The 22,910-nt window shown below is 43.0% G+C and overlaps 2 protein-coding genes across 4 annotated transcripts in view; one reads left to right on the forward strand and one right to left on the reverse strand.

Annotated features, from left to right (window-relative positions):
- Window positions 1–10,163, forward strand: part of LOC149308509 (rho GTPase-activating protein 45-like) — a 46,972-nt gene extending 36,809 nt beyond the window's left edge. For both annotated transcript variants that reach the window (XM_089535871.1, XM_089535870.1), the window contains exons 17-22: window positions 193–381; window positions 3,766–3,903; window positions 4,757–4,995; window positions 5,551–5,812; window positions 5,921–6,014; window positions 7,672–10,163. In XM_089535871.1, coding sequence (XP_089391997.1) covers window positions 193–381; window positions 3,766–3,903; window positions 4,757–4,995; window positions 5,551–5,812; window positions 5,921–6,014; window positions 7,672–7,976 — 1,227 coding nt within the window. In that variant the 3' untranslated portion in view covers window positions 7,977–10,163. The remainder of the gene's footprint in view (window positions 1–192; window positions 382–3,765; window positions 3,904–4,756; window positions 4,996–5,550; window positions 5,813–5,920; window positions 6,015–7,671) is intronic.
- Window positions 10,164–10,372: 209 nt separating this feature from the next.
- LOC149308510 (DNA-directed RNA polymerases I, II, and III subunit RPABC1-like) lies at window positions 10,373–22,582 on the reverse strand. 2 transcript variants are annotated; one of them, XM_089535877.1, is made up of 6 exons: window positions 21,854–22,582; window positions 13,905–13,985; window positions 12,939–12,997; window positions 12,400–12,478; window positions 11,005–11,087; window positions 10,373–10,745 (listed from the first exon to the last, which is right to left on the reverse strand). In XM_089535877.1, exons 1-5 carry the CDS (start codon window positions 21,935–21,937, stop codon window positions 11,022–11,024), a joined length of 369 nt encoding a protein of 122 aa, XP_089392003.1. In that variant the 5' UTR covers window positions 21,938–22,582; the 3' UTR covers window positions 10,373–10,745; window positions 11,005–11,021. The 2 variants fall into 2 exon arrangements, with proteins under 2 accessions (XP_089392003.1, XP_089392002.1); XM_089535876.1 differs by having other exon boundaries at window positions 10,373–10,837; window positions 21,854–22,581.
- Window positions 22,583–22,910: the final 328 nt, after the last annotated feature.

The raw sequence follows: 22,910 nt of genomic DNA on the forward strand, positions 1-22,910 counted from the left end.
TGGGAGGGTCTTGTTTGATGGAAGAGCCTGAAGAGCTGGAAATAAGTAGAGCTAAAACACTGAGATGCATCCATTGAATGCGTTTACAATGGGCCCTTCATATCCATTGGAAGTTGTGTTGTGTGTCTGTTTTTCTGCCTCTCCAACTTCCCATCTTTTCTCTCTCTGACCCCGGGCCATGTCCTTTTGCAGTGTTATCTGGCCTGCCACAAAAAGTGCCTGGAGACGCTGGCCATCCAGTGCGGCCACAAGAAACTCCAAGGGAAGCTGCAACTCTTTGGCCAGGACTTCCTGCAGGCCTCTCGCACCAGCCCTGATGGCATCCCCTTCATTGTCAAAAAGTGCGTCCTGGAGATTGAAAAGCGTGCCATGAGGACCAAGGTGAGGTGCCTGTGATGGAGAGTGGCGGAGCCTAAAATCCCAGATTACTTTACAGGTTAAGTCTGCCTTGTTTGGCATCCCAAAATCTGAAAAACTCTAAACCCCTTGGAGGATGTTCCCACTAGGGGAAACCCCGCGTTCTGAATCGTATCCTTTAGGCAGCGTTCCCATTAGGATCCGGTTTAAATCTAGAATGGTTCTAGAGCACCCCGGAATCGTTCCCACTAGAAATCGAATCCTGAAGCGGGATAAAAATTAAATCCGTGTTTTCCTCATTTAACGCGTGTTAAAAAAACACTAGGGTCCTACCTAGTGTTTTTCCCTTGATTCGAGTTAGGAACAGGAGTATTTAGATGAGAACGATAGCATTTGAATCGGGCTAGAAGGATGGGAGGAGCTGACTGCGATGGGGGCTGTCCTTGGGGGAGTTGCCCTTTCTGTCCCCATCCGTCGTGGCTGTCGCCATTTTTGCTTCCCTCACCCCTTTGTCCGCTGTGGTCTTTCAATAAGAGATAAGGATTATTTTTATTTTTTATTTTAATGGTTTACAGGCGCTTAATCTCTTCAGCGCTTTAAGCGCCTGAAGTCCCGGCTGCTCCAGCGCCTGCATCTGCAAAGGATTACAAGGCTTCTCCCGGTGGATTGCAATCTTCCCTCTGTGTGGGGAGAGCCCATTTCTAACGGAGGAGAGGCAGGAAGGGAAGGCTCCTCTCAAAGAGGCATTCCCTGCCCGCTTGGGCTCTGATCTTGCCCAGGCAGGGAAGGGAAAGCTCCTCACGAGGTGGCATCTGATCTCGCCCAGGCAGGGAAGGGCTCTGATCAATGGGGGGGGGGGGGATAGAGCCTTTCTCCCTCTCTTTCTCAAACGGAATCTGCCTTCTCCTCCAACCCTAGAAAGAGAATCTTTGGGAAGAGTGCTCCCTCCCTGCTTTGCCAGAAGCTTCCCCCATTCATCTATGGGCTCTGTCAAGGGATTCTCCCTGGCTGTCTTGGGAGACATGAAGAAAACCTATCCCACAGTTCCTCTGGCAAGAGCTTGGGTTTCCTACTAATAAATTCGCTTTGTCAGAAGCTTCCCCCATTCATCTATGGGCTCTGTCAAGGGTTTCTCCCTGGCTGTCTTGGGAGACATAAAGAAAACCTATCCCATAGTTCCTCTGGCAAGAGCTTGGGTTTCCTACTAATAAATTCGCTTTGCCAGAAGCTTCCCCCATTCATCTATGGGCTCTGTCAAGGGTTTCTCCATGGCTGTCTTGGGAGACATGAAGAAAACCTATCCCATAGTTCCTCTGGCAAGAGCTTGGGTTTCCTACTAATAAATTCGCTTTGTCAGAAGCTTCCCCCATTCATCTATGGGCTCTGTCAAGGGTTTCTCCCTGGCTGTCTTGGGAGACATGAAGAAAACCTATCCCATAGTTCCTCTGGCAAGAGCTTGGGTTTCCTACTAATAAATTCGCTTTGCCAGAAGCTTCCCCCATTCATCTATGGGCTCTGTCAAGGGTTTCTCCATGGCTGTCTTGGGAGACATGAAGAAAACCTATCCCATAGTTCCTCTGGCAAGAGCTTGGGTTTCCTACTAATAAATTCGCTTTGTCAGAAGCTTCCCCCATTCATCTATGGGCTCTGTCAAGGGTTTCTCCATGGCTGTCTTGGGAGACATGAAGAAAACCTATCCCATAGTTCCTCTGGCAAGAGCTTGGGTTTCCTACTAATAAATTCGCTTTGCCAGAAGCTTCCCCCATTCATCTATGGGCTCTGTCAAGGGTTTCTCCCTGGCTGTCTTGGGAGACATGAAGAAAACCTATCCCATAGTTCCTCTGGAAAGAGCTTGGGTTTCCTACTAAATTCGGAGGGAAAATGTATATAAGGCTGACAGCGCTTATGACGTTTGATCGTTTAAGCGCCTTGATTGGTTCATTAAAAAAAAAAACCGCCAAAAATACATCATTTCACAAACGGTCAATGAAATGGAAACGATGTCAATAGATAAATCGCTTCCAAATAATCCGGGTTAACGTTACGTCATTCTGATGTACTATTGATTGACAACTCCAAATAAGGTATGGAGGAGAAGAGTCGCTTTATTTTAACACCGATTTCATGCCAAGTGAGAACGCTTACTGAACGCTTGCAGGTAAAAAATCCGAATTAAACAAGCAGATGGGAACGATGAATAAAGCGATTCTGAAAGCGGGATAACAACTGTGTTATTTTAATTCGATTTTATTAAAAACGTTTTATTTTAATTCGTATCAAATCCTAAGTGGGAACATCCTCTTGGAGTGTTCAGGGGTTCATGGTGTTTTCATCGTTCGTGGATGGCTTACATAGTGACACTTTTGCTTTCCTTTGCTGTGATAGTGACCATCTTTGTTTCATGCACAGCATTATTAAAAATAGTATCAAATTACCTTCAGGGTATGTGTATAAGGTGTATAGGAAACACAAATGAATTTAATGTTTAAACTTGGGTCCCATCTCCAAGATATTTCATTATACGCAAATACAGGTGTTCCGACGTCCCCCAAAAAATAATAATCCAAAATCCAAAACGCTTCTGATCCCAAGCTGATCCTATAAGGGAGACTCAATCTGTTCTGTTCCTCTGCCACCTTATTGATCAGAAATGATTTCTGATCAGTAAGGTGGCAGAGGAATAGGACTGAACTCTTCTCTCTGGTAGATCTTGCAAAGCATTCCTTCAAACCTATATTCATCTCTGTTATCATAGAATCACAGAATCCTAGAGCCCCATCAAGTGCAGTCCACAGGAACTCCAGCAAAGCTATAATAATATAACAGTAAAATCCTTTAAAATGCTAAGTTAAAATTATAAACCCATTAAAAACACACCAAAACAAACATCTCAATTAGAAGCTGTTGTTGTTGTTATTGTGTGACTTCAAGTCCTTTCCAACTTACAGCAACCCTAAGGCAAACCTATCATATACGCTCAGGGTCACCCAGTGGGTTTCATGGCCGAGGTGGGATTTGAACCCTGATCTCCAGAACTGTAGTCCAGCGCTCAAACCACTAGATCATGCTGGTTGGAAAAAAAAAACAACAGCAGCAGCAGAGCTTCATTACTGGCATGAATGGTTTTGAGTAAAAAAATCTGATTATTTTTGGCCCCATCCCATCCCTGAAATGCAACCCCAGTAACTTCTCTGCAACCAAATCTGGCCTGAAAAAGGCTCCCCATTTTTGAGATGTCACAGATCTTAGAGTGCTGCTGCTGGCCAGTGCAAACCCTCTTGCACTCCATAGGCAAGCAGTCAAAATGGCTAAAAGGCAACTATGCCCAGGGGCTACCAGGAGTAGCTAGCACAAACCCAGCCGAGCCCCCAGTTTTTCTTCCAAGCCTCCCTTCTCTGTCTCCTGCAGGGCATCTATCGTGTCAATGGGGTGAAAACCCGGGTGGAGAAGCTGTGCCAGGCCTTTGAGAATGGGAAAGAGCTGGTGGAGTTGTCCCAGGCTTCTCCCCACGACATCAGCAACGTCTTGAAGCTCTACCTGCGCCAGGTGAGACTCCGGCTGCTCCGGTGCGCAGGGTTGCGGAGTTGGCACCTCAAATCTTTGACTCTATGTTTCTAGTGTTCAACATTTGGCGTATGTATATTTATTTATTTAGATGTATATCCAATAGTCATTTTTGAAAGTTTTTAATTGTACTGTGGTTTTAGACTGTAAGCCACTTTGGGTCTCAGTTTCGAGAGAAAAGTGGGAGGGAGACTGAGAGAGAGAGAGAGAGAGAGAGACTGTGAAAGAGGTATTGAGAAACGGATTGGGAGAGACAGAAATTAAGAGAGAGATACTGAGAGAGAGTTTGATATATATATATATATATATATATATATAGAGAGAGAGAGAGAGAGAGAGAGAAATAGAGAAAGATATAGAGATAATTATATACTTACATACACACTCAGATAGTGATGCATACAGACACACACACACATATAAATACAGTATATACACGTACACATATAGACATATACATATATAAAAACAGATATAAGGATGTTTATTTATTTACTTATGGTATTTATACCCCGCCCTTCAGCCCTAAAGGCTCTAAGAGATAGAAAGATATAATATAAAGAGAGAGTGCGATACACAGAGAGATACACACACAGATATCAATATATAGATATATACATACATAGAGATATAGATACACACACACACACACACAATACATATATACATATATATAGAGAGATTAACCACCCAGTTTTTGAAATTTCAGGTATCGTGGGATGTGGGGGTGGTATGAGTCCCATATTTTATACTTTGTTGTAAATTCCTTCTTGTGCTCCTTTTTCTTTCCTCTATGGATTAATGCCATTTCCCTTGATCCTCACCTGTTCTGCAGCTCCCAGAACCCATCCTGCCATTCCGGATGTACAACAGCCTGATGGGGTTGGCCAAGGAGAGCCTGCAGGGGGGAACTGAGGGGGGCAAGGCCGGGAAGAGTGTGGCCGAGATGGTGGACAAAGGAGCCGAGACGGAGAAAGTGGTGCTGGTGCTGGTGGCCAAACTGCGAGAGCTGCTGAAGGAACTTCCGCCGGAGAACTTGGCCACCATGAAGTTCATTGTGCAGCACCTGAGAAGGTAGGTCCTTGCTTGGGCTGTGGACTTCCAATTTTGAGGCAGATGGAAATCTTCCAGGAACCCAAGTGTTGATATACGAGGCGCTCCAATTTGCAGAGAACTGCCTCAAATTGAGGAAAAACCAACCAAATCCACCATGGGCCAATCGATCAATAAATAATTGATTGACTATCTTGATGGGCAGCAGTTACTCTCTAGGGTTTCAAGGAGGATTGCAGAATCCAAGGGTCCAAGAGTTGGCAGGGGTCCCCTGGGTCGTCTAGTTCAGCCCTCCACTTAATACAGAGGCTCCAGCTAGAATAACTTTGGCTCGCCAGATGTTTTTGTACTTCATCTCCCAGAAGCCCTAGTCAGTTTGGCCAACAGTCAGGAATTCTGGGAGCTGGAGTCCAAAACAACTGGAAGACCAAAGTCTGGGAAACACTGAGCCACAGCATCCCCAGCAGAATTGGCAAGCCAGCTTCAGACACTTCCCTGAATTTCCAGTTTCCTCATGTTTTCCATTTCTCAGTTTCTACTCGAGTCATGCCTCATTTTGTCCAAATCCTCTCCCAGGATTGTGGAAGTTGAACAAGAGAACAAGATGACCTCCGGCAACCTGGGCATCGTCTTCGGCCCCACATTAATGCGCCCTCGACCCATCGAAGCCACCATTTCCCTCTCTTCCCTGGTTGACTACCCCCATCAGGCACGGATCATTGAAGCACTCATCATCTTCTACTCTGCCATCTTTGAAACTGACCAGACGTTTGCAGATGGTTTGGAAGAAGCTGCAGAGGAGGAGGAGGAAGAAGAGAAGGAACCCATTGGGAACCAGGTGAGTGGAAATTTTGGGAGCAGGGTGGCATTGCAAGAGGGAAACCTGCGTGCCAATGATGTCCTTTGGCTAGCTTGGTCCCACTAAGATCTTGTCTCTCATGTGCAGGAGAACACCAGTGTTCAACCACATGATGGAGTCCCATACCATCTTCCAACTCCTGACCAGGCAGAGGCAGCTCTTCATGAGGACTTATACGGAGGTGAGATGGAATCATGCTTTCTAATCACCTTCTGATTGTCCCGATTTGGCAGGGATACTCTCAGTTTAATCCTCTGCCGTCCCACTTCTCATCTGTTTTTAAAATGTCCCAGCTCTCTCTCCTCCTCAGCTTCCCCCTTTGTCCTCAACTTACTTCAGTTGGTGCAAACTGAGTTCAAAGTGCAAAAGTTGTAACAGCAGGGAAGAGATCTTGCCATAGCAAGTAGCAATAGCAAGTAGATTTCTATACCATTTATCCGTGCACTAAAGCCAATTGCCCCCAACAAGCTGGGGACTCATTTTAGCAACATTGGAAGGATGCCAGGCTGAGTTGACCCTGAGCCCCCGGCTGGTATCGAACTCACAGCCTTGTGGTTTATGAGTGAGTGGCTGCAGTACAGGCATTTAACTAACCACTGTGCCACCAGGGCTCTTCCCTGTTGGGTCAGGCAAATGCAAACTGCTTCAGACTCTCCTGTTTTGCATCCTTCCTCTTTCGTACCTTTTGTCATTTTGACCACCCTGAGATGTTGCTTGGCCACATGTGTTCCAATTTTCATCTACAAAAATTTGGTGGGTATGAGTTGGACTTTTTCCCCAAAATAAAACATTAACAGCCATCCACTGACACTTGGGAGAGATATTTTATTCCTCTGGATTCCTTTGAGTGCTCTCCATATTTGACTCTCATGGGATTGCTACTCCATTTGTAGCCCAGTGTCAATGGCCCTTCAAGAAAAAAGTATAGGTGTATGTCATTACCTTTCCAAAGCTACTCTGGGGCTGGTTTGACGTTAACTACATATAGGTCTCAGTTGTACAATGGTAACCGCTGAAGCATCTGATGTGCCACTGATGTGCAATGGCCACTGTTGTGCCTCTGGACCAGGGGTAGGCAAGCTTTTTGAGCCAGGGGCCGGGTTGCTGTCCCTCAGACAACTGGGGGGCCGAAGCCAAAAATTAAATAATTTTAAAAATTTTTTTAAAATTAAATAAATAAATAAACCGGGTCAAATGTAGAACAAAATTTTCAAATGGAGGACACTTTTTTAAAAAAAATTGAGGACACGCAAAAAAATTTGCTGATTTTTAAAAAAATGTTAATATAAATGCATGTTTCGGAGGCTTCTATAGACAATTGCCCCCCTTGCCCGTCGCTTACCCCCCTTGCCCGCCGCTTGCCCCCCCTTGCCCACCTCCTCCTGATAGGCCAAAGGCCCCACGCGAGAGGCCAAAGGCTCCGGTGGCAATCGGCAGCAGGACCGGGCGGGGGCCGGTCCCAAGGCCTTGCCGGGCCGCATCCGGCCCGCGGGCCGCAGGTTGCCTACCTCTGCTCTGGACACTGGCTAGGAAGTGCCAGAGGACAACAGGAGCATCTAATGCACATCAGAAGTGCTCGGTGCACATTGGCACACTTTTGCTGCTGTGGAGATGCCCCATCTTTGCAATTTTCTAACAGATTTTCTGTAGTGTAGCTAGATTCGTAAAATTATAAAATGTATACTGAGATGCAGAATCTCAGCCATTGTATAGTATTCCTCCAATCTGTGTCTCATCCTGGGCTTTTGTAAAGATACACTGGTGGATGGGAGAGCCAAGGAGGCTCTTCTGACTTCCCTGGCCCTTGGAAGATTTTCTCTCTTTCTCTCCCCGCACAGAATCTAGAGCGCGCTTTATTGATTCAGATTCGGACCTAGAAGATGGCAGGGAGCCTGGTATCGAAGGAGACCTGCAGATGGTCATGGCTCAGCACAGCGAGTCCAGTGGAGACGAGGAAACCCCCTTGGCAGACGAAGCCACCGAGGAAGGAACACGGAGCTGGAGGTGCAGCGCTGGGCAGTCAGACTCTGAGGACGTCTTGCTGCCACTGCATCACTCACCTCGGGGGGAAGGCGACTGTGATCCAGGCGAGGACGCCGTCTTTGGGAAAGAGGATGAAACACTGGCAGGCGGAAGATGCTAGGGGGCTATAACACCAACCAATCCAACAACACCACCTCCTCACACTCTGGTTGCAAGATGCTTGGGCAATACCCCATGGTGCATGCATTTCTTTTGCTGGCCTCCAGAGTGAGACCATGCACATAACAGTTGAAGGCTAGGAGAATGCATATCCAGCCAGTGGGTCATTCAGCTGGTTTGCTTTGGCTCACCCAAACCAGTTGTTAAATGGCTGCTTCTCAGCAATTGGCCCTGAGCTCCCACTCTCTGCCATTGCCACAACTGCCTTTGGCTAGTATTCTTTGCTTTGGCACTTTCTTTTCCCTCCATCACTGTATCCTGGAGGAGCAAAGTAAATGAAGACTGACCCAAGGAAGTGGGAACGATGGTAAAGAGAAGCAGCTCATACTTTGCCCAAATCAAGCAAATCAAGAGGGGATGATTGTCTTATGAAATCTGTAAGCAGAGGGAGGAACGCCAGTGGTAATGGGCTTCTTGGCATTACAGATTTATAAACAGTGAGAGAGCAACTGGGCAAGCATTGGTGGGATGGCTCCCAAGTCTGCCACTTGTTTTTCTTCTTCGTTACCAGGCTAGCTCTCTTGTCCATATATATAAGTGCACATGCAGCCAGATTGTCAGAGCGGTGGGCTCATCACGGTCCTCTGAGCGGAGTGTGGAAAGGAGATACATGTATGTGCTCGTTGTGGCATTTTCTGTATCTTGGTGAAGGCCTAAGGAGTGTCAGGTGTCCCTTATTATAAGAGATGTCCCTTATTTGAATGCCAGAAAGCTTGTCCTTTACAGGAATGGCTAGTATTTCCTTATGAGCAATGTCCCTTATCCGAGGACCAAAAAGCATGTCCCCTATAGGGCAGGCATGTATTATAAGAAATGTCCCTTACTTGAAGGTTGGGAACCTTGTCCTCTGTAAGATTGGCACATTTCTCTTATATCTTTTATTTGAGGAACAGAACTCAACTAAGGGATATTACATATTTTAGTAACACCAGGCTCCTTTTAAAGTTCTCCTCTTATTAACCTGAACTGGTAATCCTTATGTTGGTATGTTGAGATGGAATCTCTTTTCCTGTATCTTGAATCCATTGCTGTGGCCTGGTCGCTGGAGCAGCAAAAAAACCAAGCTTGCTCCATCTTCAATATGACACCCCTTCAAATATTTAAACAGGGCTATCATCTTTTAACCTTCTCTTTCCCAGTCTAGAGATACCCAGCTCCCTAAGCCATTCCTCATAGGTGGTTTCTGAATCTTTCACCATTTTGGTTGCTCTCTAGGCATGCTCTAGTTTGACCACATCCTTCTGGAATTGTGGTGCCCAAAACTGGACATAAAGGATTCCAGGTGAAGTCTGACCTTCTTTGCCTGATGCAGATGCTGGCTCTTAAAAGTGAACTAGGCTACTGAATGCCAGACATCATTTACAATTGTCCAGGTGGCAATGCTCCAGGTTAGAATGCTTACCTGGTACATCCTGTGTGGATTTGGCAGCAAAAGATGCTAGTGGGAGGGTATCATTGTGCATGATGGTGTATGAAAGTAAAACAAAAATCAGTTACTTTAGATACAGAATTTTAGAACTGTAAAAATGCTCCTTACTTCTGCAGCAACACATTTGGAAGTATATCTCTTTTAGAGCCCCAATTTCAAAATCCAGAACTGTAAGGCAAGGTACGTCTTAGACTCACATGTGCTAAACTATTTCAGTTACTGAGAAAGCACTGCCAATTTATCTACTAAATGTAAGTGTGTAAAGTTAAAAGCACCTGCAACAAAGATGGAATGGTACTGTGGGTCTGAGTGTTTTGTTTCATATTTGTACTGCTTGGATTAATGAGTGTATGCACAAATCTTAAACTTCTGCTTTTAATTATTTGTATATAAGTATATCTTTCTTGTCATTTTTATTATAGCATATTTCTCAATTTTAAGCAACTATATCACATTGTGAAAGGTTTTTGTAAGTGCTGTATGCAAATAAAGTGTGTGAACTATACCCACATCTATACAGTAGGCCTATGGTATCCACTGGGTTTGGTTCCAGGACAACCCATGGATACCCAAATCCATGGATGCTGAAGTCCCATTAAACACAGTGGCATAGTAAAATGGTGCCCCTTCTATAAAATGGCAAAATAAAGGTTTGCTTTGGGGAATTTATATATATATTTTAATATTTTCAAGCCATGGGTGCTTGACTCTCTGGCTAAAGAATCCGTGTACATGGAAAACTGACTGTACTTCTCTCTTAAGACAGTGTGGTGAGATTCCTATCATTTTCTAGAAGTCACTGGGCTCCCTAATCCTCAGAAAGGAAGGGCGAAATCAGGAGATTGGCATTTCACTGGAAGGGCAATTCCATGCTGCAGGAAAATGGAAGGGCTGAAAACAATACAGGACTCATTCCAATATTTTATTAAAATAGAAGTTACATTATGACAGATATTTTAGAGGACCATGTCCTTTATCCAGGTACATTTCTAGATATGCCGACAAGCATTCAGGTTTGATTCTAGCAGTACTCAAAGCAAGAGGACTCTGCTAGGCAACTGTCCTTCAGGCATATGTAAAAAAAGGAAAAGGAGCATCTTGTTCCGTCAACAACTCCTGGATTCCCAGAGTCTAGTCCTATTTTATCCAGCAGCATAAGTGTGGATCCAGCTTCGAGCATTTACTGGGGCATGGGTGTCTGTGTTGTCTTTAACAACAAGTTTGTTTTGATCAAGACCCTTCGGGTCCCAAGGTGTCAAGCGCGCGCACACCACGGGCTTCCTGCGAAGACAGAAATGCTGATCTAGTCTTGTAACAGTTCAACAATGCAGGCAATTGTCTCTGCTGTACACCAGAAGGTGGCTTCAGCCAAGCTACAAGGTAACAAAAGGCACTATCAGAACTAGCTTTGGATTAAATGCAAACTTTGAAAAATAGGTGTTTATCAGAAGTGCGGAACTCAGTAAGTTTCCACAATGGGGAAATAGCCCTCCTTTCTGTGCACTTCTCAGAATCCTATGAGGCAGAGAGGTCAAAATACCTGAGGAAGTGTCTCGACTACTGCACCAGCCTGTAGGTGATGTACCGGCCAGCCGTCTCGCTGGGACGAATTATCTTCACCACCTGGAGAAAGAAGGATATAAATTGCTTGGGAACCTTTTGAGGTTAACCACTGGCCTCCAGAGCAGTTGTGGCCTTTACTCAACCTACAGTTGGTACCTTGGGCAGATGGCTAAAGAGCATGAAAAACATTTGGAGAATGCTCCAAATTGGCCTGGCCACCTAAACAGAGTAGAACCTCCACAGAGGGCAGGACATGAACTGATCCACCAGATCTCCTTCCACTCAAAAGAAAACAGTAAACACGTTTTGGCCCAAAATACACCCATGAAATGCTCTCCAAATTGACCAAAATAACCAAGAGGTTCAAGCAGAAATGGCTCCTGGGTTCCATTTTAGACTGAAAACACACAACTGCAGCTTTCCATGGGAACAAAAACAGGCTACCTGTGTCTCTCCCAGCATCCAAGCATCCCTGTTTTCTAACCAGAATAAACACCCTAATTTTACAGCTGTACTGGATTTATTTATTTATCCACCCAGTTTCATGCCCCCTTTCATTTCATTACACCAGGGTGGTTTAAAAAAATAATAAAATATCATCCTAATAGAACCACATCAACATAAAAAAATAATAAAGAGAAATTACTTATCAAAGCTGTCCCCAGTCAAACCAAACTAAATGGAAAGGAAAGTCACTATCCCATGTTGTTTCTGGTGGAGGTGGGAAGAGGCAATAGCTAGAATCCCTTGGTTAGTCCCAAATAAGACATGTGCGCGCTGAAACAACTGCTGAATGATGACACTGATTCAATGGGTCTACTCCAGTTGGGACTAACAAAAGGATTTAGGCCATTGTTTAGGATTTCTTTTAAAGATGTTCACCAATATTTTACATCAGTTACTTAGTTATGTATTCAACCCACCTTCAGAGTCAACAGCCAGAACAGGCAAGGGAAGTCTGTTAAGCTTTCAATTGGTGGCAGAAGGGGGGGGGTGACATTTCCAGGGCTCTGCTGCCAGCAAGCGAGGCTGGAACCATCAAAAGCAGCATTCCTGTACAATTCCTTGTCACAGCCTCACTTGCTGGTGGGAGGGTGTGGAAAAATCATTTTGCTGCATGTCCCACTTTGCTCAATCTAGGTGTTGGATGGGCTGGAGCAACATTTAATATAGACCTGTAGCTCTAAAACTGGTAGTTGGAAGCAGCATATGGTTACAAGAAGGCTGTTCAAATGCCTACCGATCCTAACATCTTGTTGCCCACAGAGGACAACCACATCTCCACAAGCAAGGTACAAGAAAGCAGTTCTCTTTCAGCCCCCAGCAGCTAAGGGGGTTTGGAGGTTAGGACAAGAACCAAATGGCTCCTTACCTGCCCTCGCTTGATTCCAAAGTACCGTGCCACGGGGTCACCGGCTTGTATCCTAGGAAGCTGGTTCTCTCTCAGCTTGCTGATCAGAACAGTTAAGAGAAAAACACACCAAGACTCACACAACAACTGCCTCCCCTTCCTCCCAGGAACAGAAAGGAAAGTATATAACCAACAGAGGACAAGAACAGGGTTGACTCAACTGAGAGGCAACAATGGGCTTCTTTCAAACAATCCTAGTCCAAAGTCTTACTTCATTTAGTGGGGCTCATTGCAAGGGGACAGGGTTTTAAATTATGGATTGTGCAAGTCCCAAGTTCAACAGCCACCACTTTAGATCCTAGTGGGACTTAGTTCTGGGGAGACACAAAACATTTCCATTCAATCATATTAAGACCTGGCACAAAGTGGTGACACAGGTACAGGAGGGAGGAGACCCTTCAATTCATCCAGCTCTACCATATGCCAACAATGCCACCCAGAGTGAGCAGAAGGAGGAAGCAGCTGACTGGCACCACAGGCCTGGGGAGGGAAAAGGATACTATCGCGCCAGTAATTCCGTCACTTCCTCTTTGGTCATGACAACATGTTCAGGTACAAGCTGTAGAGGCAAGAAGGCAGAAGAGGATGTGAGCCAAAAACAGTGTCACTTATGGTGAATACAAACACTTCTTCAAAGCAAATACAGCAGCTTAACACTACAATAAATCTAACCAGTTCTGAGGTGCTACCACAAGATTCCTTGTTCAGTAGGAACAAGAAAGCAGCTATGCTATCTAAGAGAGACTGCCTGAAGTACACTGAACAGCATAGATCCAACACTTTAAAAAAACATATATTTTTAAAATAATAATACTATTAATAATAATATTTTTTTTAATATCCCACCTCTCTACAAAATGCAATCGAGGCAGGATATAATTCTAATTATACTGGCCATCCCTTTACATGTAAATACATGCATACCTCAGTCCACAAAATCTCTGGCAGTGAAGCTTCTCTTTTAGAAAATCCTTTTATTATTTTACATCTGCCAAAACCCTCTTTCCCTCCTCAACCTCTGTCTAGCTGCATCAGCACTGGGAAGACAGTGAAGAAAGGCTGGAGACATAGACTTAACTGTTTTAACTGATATGGCTCAATGTTATGGATAACTGGGATTTGTAGTTTGGTGAGATATTTAGCCTTCTCTGTCAGCAAGCTCTGGTGCCACAACAAACTACAAATCCCAGGATTCCACAACACTGATAAATGACAGACAAAGCAGTGTCAAACTGCATTAATTCTGCAGTTTGGCAGCATAGCTTAGGCATTCAGGCAGAACTCTTCCCTGTATCTGAAATCTTTTTTGGTGGGACTGAACTAATACTTATATTATCTGACCTCGGAATTCCACAAAGGGAAATATCATGTATTTTATTACTCCTGGGTGTTACAAATACTAAGACCCTCCTACAGACATGCAACTAGAGTGTCTGTTTGGTCTGCTTGTTCCTTTTCCTCCTCACCTCATGTTCAGTGATGTTGATCAGCAGCTCCTGTTGAAGGAATTGTTCAAGGATGTACTTGGGTGCCATGTCTACCAGAGACTGAAAAAGAAAGAGAGAAAGCAATGTGGAAAAAAACCTCTTCAGGACATTATACAGTTGGCCCTCCAGTTTCGGAGGCTCACACATATTTAGGCCTCATGGGCTTGAATGGGGTGCGCCCCCGGGCGCGCACGCCATAGGAAATAGTGGAGGTCACCCCTCCGTGGGTATTCAAGGGCACAGATCTGAGATCTGCAAGTTAGGAGAGGCAACTGTATATAAAACACGTCACAACCTTCAAACTATACTATTATGCTACCTGTCTTAATTGGATAGAAGAATGGATTATGATGAAAGATGAGAATCTGCTGAACTTGTAAAGCTCTGATTTAAGTTTGGGAATTAACGCATATATGTGGTATATAAAGCCTAAAGACAATAATATCTTCAATCATCACGTTGTAAGAAGATCATTACTAAAGGTGTGGTACAAAGTGAAACAACAATTTTATAAGTTGATTCCCCCATGGGTGTCTCTACAAGAAGCATATTACGGAGGAACAAAAAACAAGAATACACAATGGTTAAGATACGGAGAACTAATAAAAAACACCAGAAGGGAAATACACTATGAAAATTTACGAAGAACTAAATGAGAAAGGAAAAATGCAAGACTGGTTTTTATATAACCATCTAAAGAGTTGCTTTAAGATAGATAATGAAACAGGAACATTGGGTCTTACCTGTGAGATGTTCGTTTTCAGCGATGTAGGTGGAAATATCCTATAACGTGGGTTGATTCCATCTCTTGCTCCGAAATAGGCAGGAAAAACAGACTTGAAGGAGTCGCCACCAGAGGGAGCAACCCCCTCCATCCCTCAGTCAATATTACAGCCGAGGATAGAAAACAAACTCAGAGAGCATTTAATGGAAATCTAAGTATAATCAATGGAAACTATCATAAAGTCAAACTAAAAATAAATAACTAACAACCACCCTTGCAAAGTCAAGGGAAAACAGCCTCCTCAGTTCTGGGTGGGGAGGATATTTCCACCTACATCGCTGAAAACGAACATCTCACAGGTAAGACCCAATGTTCCTTTTTCCAGCGATGGAGGTGGAAACATCCTATAACGTGGGACTTACCAAAGCTCCCCAAACCAATGGGGTGGGTGAACTGAGGCATATCACTTATGTGAGAACCACCAGATGTGTCTTCCAAAGGAAGCCTCTTCTTGATTCAAGTCAACTCAACAGAGGTGGCATGTAAATGTGGAAGATGAAGGCCATGTCATGTCCTACATTTATCTTAGATGGATGTGATTGTTGGTAGTGCAGAGGAAGTAGCTGCACTGATCACAACAGAGATATCTCAATCTTCTTGTAGCATGTTAAAATGCATCCAAGACAAGCCACAATTTAATTGTGACAAAAAGTTGTTGAAATCACTTTTTGAATCAAGTTATTAGAAATGTTGATTTTGTCATCAGTGACCTGGATAGGGTCAGTCATTTGGTGTATATGAACCCTTAATATAAACTTGTCAATTTGAATTAGAATTGAGCTGTTAGTAGTTGGGTTGAAAACAAACACTATTGGTTTTAATTGAAGCCAATTTATATTGGGGAGAGATTGTTGGTCGTATTCATTTTGCTTATTGGGAGTAACAAAATGATTTGTATCGCCCTAAGGGGCCAAATCAGACAATCCTTCTCGATTGGCAGCACAACCACCGTTCAAAGGGATTTGAACTTATTTGGTATATGTCAGAACAAGTGATATATCTGTGCCATTTATTGTTGAAATAGCTAGAGGAACTACTCTAGGCTCCTCATGTTTATGACAAACTATTAATTGAAGCAGATCAGGCACTGTCGGTGCGCCAGTAACACTAGGTCAGATAACTGAGAACAACCTACCTGCTTGAAGGTGTTCTTCAAGGATCTTAACCTTTGTTTGGTCAGGTAGACTCTGGTCAGCAATGCATCTACAACCACTCCAAAGTGTTGTAGCTTCTGAAATGGAACTAGGTTGTCCTTTTTATGAGTTAGCAGAAAACCTTTTCTGGATAGGAAGGAAAGCACAACTCGACATCTGTTACATCTTATGGAAGAGAAACAGATCTGATCAGGACATTGTGAAGTTATGGTATACAAGAAGATCTCACTGTTTTAATGTGTCCCTGTCAGTGTAGTGAGTGTCACCGAATAAAACAACAGACTGAATGGTAGAGCCTTGTATGGAAAAAGCTTTCCCTGGTAAGCAGTGTGTAGATAATTGTGATGAGGTAGGTGGATTGGGATGCAGAAACAACTACAACTAAGAACAGGGACACACAAAATCATGGAGCTGAAGTGCCTCCTGGATTTTCTGGAGAATCTCCAGTCTGACCCTGTTTTTTGTTTGCTTGTTTGTTTTTAATAAACCAATTGACCCATTTTAGGTCTAGCACCACACTCTAAATTTTGTTTTTGATTGTTTTAAATGTAGAATTAAAGAAGATTGGAACAAGCCTCTTTGTTTTTATAGTTTTTTAATTGTCCCAATATTGATCAGATGTCTTGTGGCTTTTGGTATCAGCCAATGAATCTTTACTTTCCTGTATCTTGAGGAAGCAATGAAATAGTGATGAGAATGGTATATGTATATGTGAGCAAATTTTTAGAGTTGGGAGGACCCATAGGTCTGGCTGAATTTGTTATGAAAGATGAAAGAAAGACTGCAGTCTTCCTCCTATCGTTTAGCACCAGTCAGCCAGGACTGGGGCTATTTGTGTCATTGTTTGACAAGAATTGTTACTGAACATTGTTGTTGTAGGTTCAGGTGAAGCAGTTCCTGGGACAGATGGTAAGGTTGGTAACTAAGCTCAGACTACTGTCTGCCAAACCTATTGTCTCTTGTAAAATAAGTATCTATGGGGGGAAAAGGAGGATTGTCCCTGATGAAGGGACCTCATTTTTTATTATTATGTGAAAAAGCAAATGATTTTCCCTTTTCATTAATTTTTTTATCAATATTGGATCCAGTGATTGTTGAAAGAGTATATCACCAATCAAATTATCAAATTTTGTTTAGAACAGGCATCCACATGTCTGTGGTTTAGTTTATTTGTTTGATTTTATTTAAAATCTGCCTCTTGACCAATATAGAGGCTGCCTGTGGCCTTATGTCAAATTGTATTATATCTGGCCTGGCATCAGCTGAGAAAGCAGCCATTCTGAGTATTTTGTAGGTTGTCTTGATATAATTTTATGTTTATCTGATTATGAGGGATCTCATAAAATCTTTAGCCCACATAAGGTCAGCCCTTGAGAAAATGACATAGTTGAAGCAGCCCTAATTGCCAAGGAGGATGCTGTATATGATCGTTTTCCTGTCATTTCATTAGGGTATGTATATATACATGTATATTGTATATGTATGTGTGTGAAAGAGAGAGGGAATGTGTGTCTCGTAAGGCTTGAGTATAAACGGGAGAAACCCAGGGCTTATAATGAGTCATCCATTGGTTAGAACTGTAGTTTTGCCATTACCTGTCAAGGTAAATGATAAAGCTTATTAACAGACACAGAATTTAGGTGTAATGTGGCAGGCTTATCCCACTCTTATCTGATAGCTTTGTGAAGACAGCTCTGAAGAGTGTCTCTAGGATTGAAGGCCCTGGTCTAAGAAAAGTCACCTTTGCCTTATGGCAAATCAAGACCGTTTCTTGTAGAATAATTGGAGTGGATGGGTGGCCTCGAAAATGTTATTTAAAAATCTTAACCATTGTGTAGTAACACTGCAAAATGCTCAGTCAGAAGATGGAGCGATCTTGATCTCTAAGGGCTCTCCATTATCATATCTAGACAATATAGCAAAGTCAGGGCCTTGTTTTCATTATTCATTTGAGGAATGTATCATCATAATAATAATAACAATAATAATAATAATATCATAGGAAAGAACCTTTTTTTTTTTTTAATAAAAGATGGTAAGGTCTTTTTGTTGTCCTTAGACTCAGCCAAGAGACTTTATTCTAAACAATTGGTCTCCAGTAAGAGGTGGAAATGTCAGATTTTGTTTGTAATGGACATCTATGTGTCAATTTCTTTGATCAAATCTGTTGTTGTACTGGAACTAAACCAATTGTGGTCTTGGATTGTATCAAATCCCATTTAGGCTAGTGTCTCCTGAAATAGCCACTATCCTAAACCATTTTTTAATGTTCTGGCAGAACTTTATTTTGACCTCAAGTGTTTTTTGTTTGTTTGTTTTTAACAAGCGCTGTAGGCCACACATAGCTCTAGAAAAAATGAAAACAGGAGAAACAACTTTCATTGAGCATAAACTATGGCAATCACAAGCGGGATCTGCTGATTCCCATAACGAGGTGAGCTGTAACTATATATACACACAGAGCTATTGGATTTGGTCTCACAATAACAATCTATGGAGGCCTTATGACCTTCATAAAATCTGTATGAAAATGGAGTATTTGGTGTTGAAGGCCCAGGTTTGGACGGGGAGAACATTCTTCCCTTGAGAAAGATCAGGATCTTACAGCTTTAATTGCACCGAGGTGTCATTAAATTGTAATATATTAATTGTCTTATACAATAATAACATAAAAACAAATATAGCAATAATAAAAGATCATCAGACCCCAAAAGTCTAAGAGATTTCAGGAGCTACTGAAGGGCCCTCATTTTTATTTGTATTTCATATATACATACATATATAGGTATATATATATTTCAGATCAGATTCCTCTTCTGAGGAATGAACTCCAGTTAATATTTTGTTTTAAGAGAGGCAGACTGGAGCAGAAGCAGCAAGCCTTTCTTCTTTTGACTTGACTTGGTGTCCTTAAACAAAATGGCTGCCACACCTTAAGTTGTAGCTTTGCCTCTTCTTTTAAAAAGGGGAGCACAATAAATACATTGTTTAGGCAAATTTCTCCAAAGGAGTGACTGAAAAATCCAACTAGGGGATGATACACCTGGCAGATCCTTTTGTTAACCCTCTCTGATCCCTTAGTCCAAGTGGATCACGGAGGAAGGAGAGGAGGAGGCGGCGGAAGTTGGTTTTGGAGGGAAACTCTCCATTTGCACTTCTGTGCAACTGAGGTCTCTTTTAAACTGGCAATGCAAGCCAGAGACAAACTCTCCATTTGTATTTTTGTGGTGAGGTCTGTTTTAAACTGGCAATGCAAGCCAGAAACTCTTTTAAAACTGGCAATGCAAGCCAGAAACTCTTTTAAAACTGGCAATGCAAGCCAGAAACAAACTCTCCAGTCATATTTATGAGATAACTGAAATCTCTTTGAAAACTGGCAATGTAAGCCAGAAACAAACTTCTGGAGTAAATCTAAACCCACAAACCTAGGATTAGAAGTAGGATCATCACTCACCTCTTGAAGTCTGTTTTTATTGTCTCTCTCTCACTGCCCAAACCTCTTCCCAGGTTTGATGTCTGCAGTGGGGCGGAATCTGGCCAAGGACAGGTGGTTCTTCCTCCTCCAGCTGCGCCAAGGTCTTTTCAGGTTGTCCATCTCACCGCTCAAACCCCTTCTGGGGATGGTGACTGCGGTGTGGCGCCTTTTGGTTAAGGACAGGGAATATTCCCTCCTCCACCACGCCAATTCCTTTTGGGATGTCCATCTCACTGCATAGACACCTTCCTGGGGTTGGAGATTGAAGTGGAGCGCATCTGGTCCAGGACAGAGGGATCTCCCTCCTCCAGCCACACCTGGGCTCTCTGGCCCTTCAGCCCCTTCGGCCAGATATGGCTGGGCTGTCTTTTTCTTCTTTAATGCTGGAGTTGGGCCTTGTTGCCTCACAGCACAGCAGTTTCTGAACTGTCTCTCCCTGCCTGGCTTTGTTTCAGCCGTTAGAGAGGCAAAGGGATAGAGAAAGACTAAAGAAAAACTTTGCTGTTTTTTGCAGGAGAGAACAGATCATGAATATAAGAAGAATAGAAGAAATATTAGAAGAAATATTAAAGTCTTTAAGACAAAGAAGGAGGAGAAAAGGAAAAACACAGCCTACTCGGAGCGAGGCAGGAAAAAGACTGAGGGATGGAGGGGGTTGCTCCTTCTGGTGGCATCGACTCCTTCAAGTCTGTTTTTCCTGCCTATTTCGGAGCAAGAGATGGAATCAACCCACGTTATAGGATGTTTCCACCTCCATCGCTGGAAAAACCTGGTCTGACCACAGACAATAATGAAATAGATAAAATCGTGATGGATAAACAAGGGAAACATATAGCCAAATATTACAAGCTACTAAAAGAGTGGTGCGTTTTAAAAACTTTTGAGGAAAAGGATATAGTAATACATATATAAATAACAGTAAAGATTGATACTAAATGGAAGATTTTAAAGATCACCATGAGCATCTAGCATGACAGGTCAGATAATAGGAGTAAACAAATAAAGTTACAACACGCAGTAATACCCAAACGTAAAGGAAGAAGAACTAGAAACACAAGGATATCGATGATCTTATGTAAATATATGTTTGTATGTCAAGAGTTTGTTTGTATATTTAATTTTTAGTATAACTAGATGATTTCTTATTTCCCTCTCTATTCTTTAAATGTTACATAATATTCTAAATAAACTTAAAAAAAACACGTCACAACCAAATTAACTTTTAAATTATTTGAAATTTAAAATGATTAAACTTTAGCTGCAGTTAAACAATATAACAATCTGAAACTTCCCGGGGTTAGGGCTCTGGTTTCCAGAGTCACAGTCCAACGCTCAAACCAATACACTCCTTGGTTCTCTAAAAACATATACTTTTTCCAAAAATTAATATTCAGATAGTTGGGAAGTAGACTTTATGACGGCTTCCTTTTATCCCATGTCTGACACTAATAGTGAAGACTTCTGTTTATCCACATCTCTGCCACCACCATGCGCTCCTCCTCCTGTCCCACCACTGTTTCAAATCTGGGACCTTCCAAATGCCCTCACCATTCTTATGTGAGCTAGAATTCATCTAATCCCATCACTGGACCCCAACACGCTTGAATAAGTGCTACCACAAACACTCTTTGTGTCTGAAGTCAGGCTTTCCAATATTCCCTATGTAGCTTTATCATTTATTGGAATCCCAAAAAAGGGATTCAAGGCAGCTTACTCAGAGGAATGTGTGCATAACACAAAGATAATTTATCAAACAAATTGAACGTAACACCAGAGACTACTTATTTTATACCTCTAAATTCTGACCAACACTAACTCTTACTCACATGTTGCCACCAGTGACACTCATATTTCTCAGCCTGCTGCCACACTGCAGAAATAAACCAGTTTGGGGAAGCCCCAGACCTCTCTCACAAAGAAGGCTAAATATCTCACAAAACTACAAACTCTAGAATTGAGCCATGGAAGTTATAGTGGTGTCAAACTGCTTTACATCTGCTATGTGGCAGCACCCTCACTCTCTGTCTCACTCATATCCTCACTAACTCTGACCCGGATTAATTCTCCTAACATCTCTAACTCCTAATCCTAAATAATTAATTCTTAATACTGACAGACTCAGCTCTCACACCACTCTTTTTAAAAATCCCTTCAGACACTCAGTCAATTGCCAGTCACTCCCAAGATCCCATTCTCTCACCAGGTCCTTACCTTACAACATATATTTTGCACTGCTTATATAATCATACCTTAACAGACATAATAACATTTTCTACGCAACATGCATCAGTGACTATCATATCACAGCATGCTCTTCCTGCACCTGAGGAAGTCTACCAGTGATGGAAGGGACAGAGGCCCTTAAACAACTGGTTTGTCTGTCAGAGCAAATGGGAGAATAACCTACACTGGGACACAGTCCTTTGCTGACTGCAGAACTACCACCCAGCCCTCCCCCTGGCACAGCTGGCATCTTCTTTATTCAAAACCCTTCTGCCCACCTAGACTTTGGTACCTGCTTGGCTGAAGGAGTCATGCCCTGTTGTACCACAATGAGGGCCCGTGTGATGTTCTCCTCCTGCATTCGCTGGCAGTACATCTTGATAGTCTTGATCCCAACTTTTGGTTCCTCTGAAAAATTTTATTTTAAAAAAATTAAACATTCGCTGGGGTTAGGGGCACTGGACCCTCCTGAATGTGGAAAAAACAGAAATAACAAAACCACTATGTTTTTTACCTGAAAGAACACCTCTCTAGGAATCTCTAGGTCCTTCAGTGCAACTCTGTGGTCAATATTTGCCAGACACTGACCATAGAATTGCACTGGAGGTGTTCAGATGCCTAGTGGAGTGTTCTCTCTAGGAATCTCTAGGTCCTTCAGTGCAACTCTGTGGTCAATATCTGCCAGACACTGACCATAGAATTGCACTGGAGGTGTTCACATGCCTAGTGGAGTGTTCTCTCTAGGAATCTCTAGGTCCTTCAGTGCACCTCTGTGGTCAATATCTGCCAGACACTGACCATAGAATTGCACTGGAGGTGTTCAGATGCCTAATGGAGTGTCCTCTCTAGGAATCTCTAGGTCCCTCAGTGCAACTCTGTGGTCAATATCTGCCAGACACTGACCATAGAATTGCACTGGAGGTGTTCAGATGCCCAGTGGAGTGTTCTCTCTAGGAATCTCTAGGTCCTTCAGTGCAACTCTGTGGTCAATATCTGCCAGACACTGACCATAGAATTGCACTGGAGGTGTTCACATGCCTAGTGGAGTGTTCTCTCTAGGAATCTCAATGGGTGCAGACTGAGTTTGCAAAGTGAAAAAGTAGTCTCCCACTTTGGCAGAGACATTCCCAATGAATCTTCTACCTTACCATTTATTTCCCAGCAGCCTTTTAAATGTCCTGGTTTTTTTTAATCCTCCTCCCACTTTCCTCCTTTGTCCTCAGCTTACTTCCAATGCTGCAAACTGAGTCGAAAATGCAAAAGGTGTTTGCATCCGATTATCTCAGGCGCAGGGAGAGGAGAAGAGAGGATCCTTTCTCTTCCCAGGAGGCTCAAGCAAAAGCAACCAG

Source organism: Sceloporus occidentalis, unplaced genomic scaffold (genome assembly GCF_023333645.1).
Source record: "Sceloporus occidentalis isolate IW3139 unplaced genomic scaffold, rSceOcc1.0.p SCAF_8, whole genome shotgun sequence".
NCBI classification, from domain to species: Eukaryota; Metazoa; Chordata; class Lepidosauria; order Squamata; family Phrynosomatidae; genus Sceloporus; species Sceloporus occidentalis.

Coding starts and splice junctions, on each gene's coding strand:
- LOC149308510 (XM_089535877.1), bottom strand. CDS start 21,937: ATGTACTGCCAGCGAATGCAGGAGGAGAACATCACACGGGCCCTCATT. Junction 12,479..12,938: donor ACGGAATTACTGGCGCGATA/GTATCCTTTTCC, acceptor TGTTCTGATCAG/CAAGCTGAGAGAGAACCAGC. Junction 11,088..12,399: donor TTGGAATCAAGCGAGGGCAG/GTAAGGAGCCAT, acceptor TTCTTTCTCCAG/GTGGTGAAGATAATTCGTCC.